Below are 7,500 nucleotides of genomic sequence, written 5' to 3' on the forward strand. Positions count from 1 at the left end.
CAATCACACACAAAAAAAAGCACTTGGAGAAAACTTCTGCAAATATAAATTGATATTACAAGTATCTCATTTCTGTTTGACATCTTTATTTTGGTTGTCTATAATATTCATAGGCTATCTAAAGCCATTTATATCATTTTATTTTTTACCGACAGATATATATCGGCATGATTTAATGCTAGCATATGCTAGCATTATATCCTCTGTAGTAAACTTTTCCTTATAATATAAAACTTGTTGAGGGTAAATGCTAATTGTCATTACACAGATACCCGCTTTTTTATGTAAAACAGCAAATTTATTGATAATCGAATTAACTTGTGCGCCTGGCAGAGTGTCTTGCATCCTCTGTGCAAGTACTGTGGATCTGGATTAATTTTAATCCGGAATTATGACACATACAGAAGGCGCCTTTAATCTTCCATTACTCTGTTGTCAATCCTTTTTGTAATGGTACTCTCACCCAACCAACATCAGGCCTATGATTTTTATTTGATTTTTGATAATGCACAAGGGTATTATTGAGAGAGAATTAAACATTGTAATCATTGAAAGGTTTCACAGTGCAATGGAAACCCCCTAATGCTCATCGAAGAAAGAGTATTCCAGATACGTCACTTAGTTTGGTGTGTCAGCAAAGTTAACTCTTGGAAGTCATAGTGCAAGGTCTTCTTCAGTGCAGAGCTTTTCTTTTATCTTTAATTCAGGTTACAAGGTAAGGTGGTACAGATAACACGATCTACTGGAATTTCCCAACAATACTTTCTCCATTTTTTGCTATCTTATGTAGGTACTTGTCTTATTTGTTCGTTTTTCTGTATAACTTGATGCCAGGAGTAGTAGTAAATTTCAACTTCCTTTTCAGGTGGACAAGTTTCACAAGGATCAACAGGGTACGCCCATGAACAACGGAACAAGTGCGACACCAGTTGTAGAGGTGCAAGCGGTGTCGCAGTGAGGCAACTGTCAGACCAAACACCTCAGGCATGTACAACACCAAGGTGGGGGTGGGGAAGGGGGTGGGGGGGCTGGCCCAAGCTGATTAACCCCACTTATGAACTGGGTTTTCATTATTGCCAATCGAAAGTGCAGGCCACTCCTAAGATCATCTCTGTGTATGTTTGAAATTATCCAGAGTGACTGGCATTCTCTTCTCAGTTGGAGAATGCAGTTGTCGTCACAAAAGGAGAAGTGCAATTTAGTTGTTTCTTTTATACAGACCCTGTTCTAGGTTCATGTGGTGAAACGTTAGATTTGTCACAAGACGCAAAAAGTCGTGAGGGCAGTCTAGACTCCATTAAAGGCTATTAACAGTTAATATGAAATATACTGTTTTGTGAGAACTTTTTATGATCATTTCTATCAAGGTTGTTAAATGTAGAAATTGTATTTTAGTTAATGTGTGAGAACAAAAATAAAGAAATGAATTTGAAGGTAATCTCTGTAGATAATATGACAGGTTGTCATGTCTGGGATAACACATCAGCAAATTGCAGTGCATGAAATAAAAGTTGAATGAGAAATCCTTGTAACATCAATAGAAATAATAAAGACACATTTTTATGTCTGTCTAAAGTTGTATGTTTTTATACAGTTTGTACCCTGTTCTATAAGTTTTGGCTTTTCATATAACTGTGTGAATTAGCATAATGTCTGTGATGAGTAATGAAAGGACTTTTTAGAGTTTTTGATTCTGGAAAAGCACCATGCCCTGTGCTCAGTTCCCAGAACACACACCTTCCCTGTTTCCTTAAAGACAAACAGGACAAGATCTTATCCTTAATGACTTCTCTCTAGAATGTTATTAATTGAATCCATGTTATGTGGGAACATACCAATGAGGCTTGGAGTGTGTGGAGTATGTTGTTTTTCCATGAGGAGTCAGCTGATCATTGCCAATTGTGATGTGCAAAGTGATGTCCAACTTGTTCAATTTTGTATGGAGTCTATGGCCTCGTTAAATTACTGTGTACTTTGCATTTGTTAAGAACCAAACTCTTTTGTTAACAAAGTATAGTATTTGATACTTGGAAAACATATGCTAAGAAAATGGAGTTAACTTTTCATGGTACGTCAAAGGAATTTAATGTTTCTCCCCAGATGCATTCATGTACGTTTAAATTACAAATACGTTATTTTTCTTCAGGTTTTAATGGGTGGTAAGTAATGTATGGAGAACAAAATTTCAGTATTTTTCATCGAATGAAACCCAGACATTAAGTGAAAAAGGTTTGAGGTGATGGTAACTGTATTTACATAATGATGTCATATGTGACATTATTATGAAAGCATTTGAAAGACAGCTTGTAGGGGTTGAGTTTTCAATATTTAATTGGTATTTAAGATGCATTTTCTTCCTTTTTTTCTACTTATTCTTCATTTGTAAAGAGAAAGCAAGAGAGAGAGAGAGAGAGAGGTTTTAGGTTCAGTGGAAATGAGAGAGTATTTGAAACTGTTCACATGAGTGGGATAAATGATCCAATTGCTTACAGTGCTTCAGCAATTGCAGATTACTGGAAGCATGTCACAATTACAGGGAAAGACACTAATTGGTCACATAAGGTTGTTTTATAATTGATTAAAAGGTGTCACATTGTGTACGAAGTTACAGCTCTTTACTCCCAACATTTAATTTCTTAAAAAAAAAAGACAAAAAATCTGAGAAAAATAGAAACAAAAAGTCTATTCTTTGCTATTTGAATTGAAGATGGGAAAGGGGATTGCAAAAATTTCATTCATTCTTATTAGAAAACAGGGTACAGGTTACCAAATGTACAGAAGCTAAGAGGACTGTGATAGCTGCCTGATTTTCCTTGTTTCTCCCTTTTTTCCCCCTTCATTTTTTCCCCTCTTGCTTTTTTTTTTTTTTTTTAATTCATTCTTTCTTTCTTTCTTTCTTTCTTTCTTATGAAATGATGTTATGGAAGAGATGGCCATCATCTTTCTCCACTCCTCTTGCCTCCTCCTTTTCCTTCATATTTTTCTTCAGTCTTTGCAGAGTAAATGTGCTCATAATGCCTGAGTGGACATCATAGGTAACCCTTGTGCCTACTTTCATTGCTTAGCTGCCGACAGAAGATCAGGAGAAGCCTTTGTATGGCTTAAAGAGAGTTTTTCTCATGGTGTTTGGAGGTAAAAAAAAGAAATTGAATGGTATCAATGTTTATTTCTATGGTGAATGAGTGCATGTTTGTCAGATGAAGTTCTGTAAAGTTATTGAGATTTTGGTGTTGGCATGTAAATTAGTAATCATGAGCTGTAACTCGAGAAATTAAATGAAACGAATCTCTCTCTCTCTCTCTCTCTCTCTCTCTCTCTCTCTCTCTCTCTCTCTCTCTCTCTCTCTCTCTCTCTCTCTCTCTCTCTCTCTCTCTCACAGCCCTCCCCTACCCTCCTCTTTCTGTCTTTCATTTTCTTTCTTTTTTTCTTTTTTCTTTCTGTCTTTCTTTCTCTCTCACCCCCTGCCCTCTTACTCTCCCCTCAGATTTAATAAAGACGACTGGTAAGAATGCCTGAAGTTAACTTTACAAATATTGATTGGAATGTAAAGATTTATAGCAAAAAATCAACAAATTTGCACCAATTTTTATACCTTATTTCCCCGACCAAGGGACATTTATTTTTTATATCCCCCAAAAATAAATAAATATTGTCTTGTTTATCCCTTAGTGAATTATATGAGAGATGAATAAATGAATAAATCAAGTCAAAAGGAAGTTGAGACTTTTCCTTGCAAATAAACATAAAAAGGGCCATGCATTTAAAACTTTGTGATCCTCTCTATCTGTTGTACAATGACAGATCACAAGCATTTGTTATTGTAATTGTTTTTCTTACTTTTCCTGTTTTAAATGATTATGAATTTTTTTTCTTTTTTTTTCTTTTTGAGAAACTAATAAATGAGATATTTTTGAAATGTATTTTTTCTCTCTCAAAACAATTTTCATCCATGTGTAAACAGATAACATAAAACTGATGAATAGAGAGAGATAGAGGAGGATAAGAAAAAAGAGTAGTAGGAGGAGAAGAATAGGAAGAGGAAAAATTAGGAAGCAGAGAAGAGGAAGGAGGAGGAGTAAGTGGAAGAAGAACAAAAAGAAAGACAAAAAGAAATACCATACAGTTATGGCAATAAATCTTGTAAGAGACCAAATTTGGGAATAAAAAAAAATGAATAAAAGGTTGTGTTAGGGATTGTGAAGCAGGGAGGCTGAAGGACCACGGTTTAGTATACAGATTACACAGTAGATGCTCTTTGGTTAACTTGCTCTACTGTATAATTAGGAGCCCTAAGCCTGGTGGTTACTCGTGCACGTATCAGGTGGTTTAATTTTTGATGTTCAGTAAAGTTATTTGCATATATATTTTTTTTCCTTCTTTATTCCGAAATGCTGGAAAATAAGCACATAGGATGATGCTCTAGAATATGTCAAAATAAATAGATAAATACATAAACGGAAGACAGAAAACAAATCAATATTTTGCATCTTTCCATATTGTCATTATTTATGAATTTGTTTCATATCATCAACAGTGGAAATGTATTTCTTTTATCACTAGCTTTTGACAATGAAAATGTAAAATTGGAGACAAGAGTAGAGACCAATAGCAGTTGTAGAGGAGAGTGGTTGACCATTTGTAATTTATGAAGTGTAAAAACAGTCAATAAAGACTTAATGATGTAGTTTCCCATAAGTTTCATTTTCCTGATTAATAAAGGTACTTCAGAGATGGATACATAACTCGTGTTGAGGAAATTTAAAAGATAATGTGAAGTATACATCATAGTTAGGTCATGTTAATTCATTGACCAGGGATTTAATGTCCTGCCCAATCTAATTTTTAGTAAAGTTTGTGGCACACAGATGAATCAACAAGTGCTCAGCCACCAAAGAGTCGAACAGTAGGCCCAGTGACCATGCCTGATTTCCCTATTCCTTGAATTTGTGGAAGAAAATATTTTTCTTAAGATAAAGATAAAGATACTTCATTGTCTGTCTCCTCTTCCCATATTACTGTTCTTCTTCCTTATTTTCCTCCCTATTGTCCTCCCCACAGTACTGGCTCACTCCACATCACTCCCTCTTCCTCCTGCCCTCATCCTTCTACTGTTTCCACCTCTGCAAACCTTTTGAGTACTCTTTTTGGCCAAGCCCCATACCAATCCTTTGCCCGTTGTTGTCGTGGGGGAGCTTAGGAGACGAAGACTGAGACCCAATGATGGGGAACTCCTCAACCTTGGGACTCAGCCATTGACTCAACTAATTTTGCATGGTCTTTTTTCCCCACTCATACTTTTTGTTTCAGTTTCTTCACCAATCCCTTCTACTATCCACCTCCTAAGGTGTGAGAGCCGTGCTGAAAGGATGAAAGGCTGACTTTAAGCCAGTCCTGAACGGCCATGGGCACGGTATTCCCCTGCCAACCTGGCCCTTACCCCTCAAGGGGACCCTGAGGGGTGGACTATTTTTTTTCCCCAACATTCTCCAGGCTTATCATGGCCAATAATGAAGACGTAACCCCCCTCTTAGGGGCAATGAGGCTTGCCCCTTTATCAAATAGCCCCAATCCCGGCTCTCCTTTGACCACGGCTCTGAACACTGCAACAACTACTCCCTTATTAATGCATACTAGTACAGTATCAACCCTAATCAACAACCAACCCCCAGGAGACATTTCTACTCTCCCAACATGCTCAACTTCAACCCCTTTACTCCCACAACCTTCTTCATCAACCACCCCATCTCCCCTTATTACTACCTTACAACCTTATTGCCCACCTCCCCATAACACTACCCCCCTCAACACTACTCCCTCCTCCACACGTCCCCGCACTTCTACTACCCCTATCTCTACAAGAATCCTAAATACTCTATTTAGCCCAGCCAAATGGGACCGATTTTCGTTATCCCTCCCACCGCTCCCTACTCTTAAAACACCCTCCTCTTCCAACAATGCCTCCAAAAACAAGTAGGCAAAGTCTCTTTCCGTAGCCGACCCGACCACTCCCGTCTCGTCACAGTAACAACTGAAAACCAAGCTATAGCATTAACAAAACTAACTGATATATGTGGTAATCCCATCCCTACAGAACCTCATCCAACCCTCAATACTTGCACCGGAACTGTCTCTATCTCCCCAACAGATTGCCCAATCTATGACAAAGAATGGTCAGATTGTGGAGAAGACTTACTCGCCTGTCTCACAGATTATGATGCAACATATGTACAATGCTACTCCATTCCTCCCAGAGAAAATCGTAAGAAATCCATTAACATTGCCAAAATTACTTTCCGTAGACATGACCTTCCCTTGAATGACTACATATGTGGGGAATCCCTACCTGTCCGACCATATCAACCTCCTCCTCGCCAGTGCCAAAATTGTTGGCGTTTAGGACACCCAGCCAAACACTGTCATTCCACAGCCAGATGCCCGCTATGTGCCCAACCTGGCCATACTCGATCAAACTGCTCTGCACAATCACGCACATGTGCAAACTGTGGCGGCCCCCATAATGTATTTTATAGAGGCTGCCCCACCTACAAATTTGAATCTGAGGTAGCAACTCTCAGATTCAGACTTGGACTCACTCTACGTGAAGCCAGACAGGAGGCTCGTCGACGAGGTTTTTCTCTTACCCCCTACTCTAATAATGTCGCTCACACTGCCACTCCCCCTACCCCCCTAGCTCCTACACCCTCTCCTAAACCTAACCCCCCTCCATCTAACTTCCCCTCTTCTACCTCCTACCTTCCCCAGTCAAATTCTTTTGCCATCCTAAATCCAGACACTCCAATCTCTACCCAGTCAAATTCTTTTGCCATCCTAAATCCAGACTCTCCAATCTCTACTACAGCCCCACCACCTTCCCCTCTCCCTCCTCGCACTAACCGCAGCAGACAGAATAAACGTTCCACCCCCTCTTCCCCTACCCCACAATCACCTCCACCTTCCTTTGCCCCTATTTTTCAGACACCAGACTTCTCTTCCCCCCCTCACAAGAAAACCTTTATCTCACAAAACTCCCCAACCAACTCCACTACAGAAACTCTTGAAGATATCCAGAACTACATAATCGAGTCCCAAACTAATACTCATCCACCTTCAAATTCTACAACTCCCGCTCCCTCCACACTCAAAGTGACTGCCGATATCCATCCTCCTCCTACTCATATTCTCCCTACACCCAATCCTCCTACCCCATCCCAACAAAACCCATTCCCCCCGACTCCAGCCCCACCTATATTATCCCAACAAAACCCATTCCCCCCGATTCCAGCCCCACCTATATTAACCCTCCCACCATCCCCTCTATACCTTCCACTCCCTCCTGGATACACACGTGAATTCCTCATGTCACAAGTACCCTCTTCCCCAGACCCTCTACCTCCCGACACCCCTCCTGATACAACACCACCTCCCCAACCTCATTCTTTATCCCATCCTCTAGCACCTTCCCCTTCAAATTCTCCAACACGCACTGCATTTTTTGCCAGT

The 7,500-nt window shown here is 39.5% G+C and overlaps 1 protein-coding gene across 1 annotated transcript in view; it reads left to right on the forward strand.

Moving 5' to 3' along the window:
* LOC125048243 (protein LSM12 homolog) overlaps positions 1-4,687 on the forward strand; it is an 11,562-nt gene extending 6,875 nt beyond the window's left edge. Inside the window, exon 5 of the mRNA XM_047646842.1 lies at positions 866-4,687. Within this exon, the coding sequence (XP_047502798.1) occupies positions 866-958 (93 nt within the window). The 3' untranslated portion in view covers positions 959-4,687. The remainder of the gene's footprint in view (positions 1-865) is intronic.
* Positions 4,688-7,500: the final 2,813 nt, after the last annotated feature.

The sequence above is a fragment of the Penaeus chinensis genome, chromosome 43 (genome assembly GCF_019202785.1).
Source record: "Penaeus chinensis breed Huanghai No. 1 chromosome 43, ASM1920278v2, whole genome shotgun sequence".
Classification (NCBI taxonomy): domain Eukaryota; kingdom Metazoa; phylum Arthropoda; class Malacostraca; order Decapoda; family Penaeidae; genus Penaeus; species Penaeus chinensis.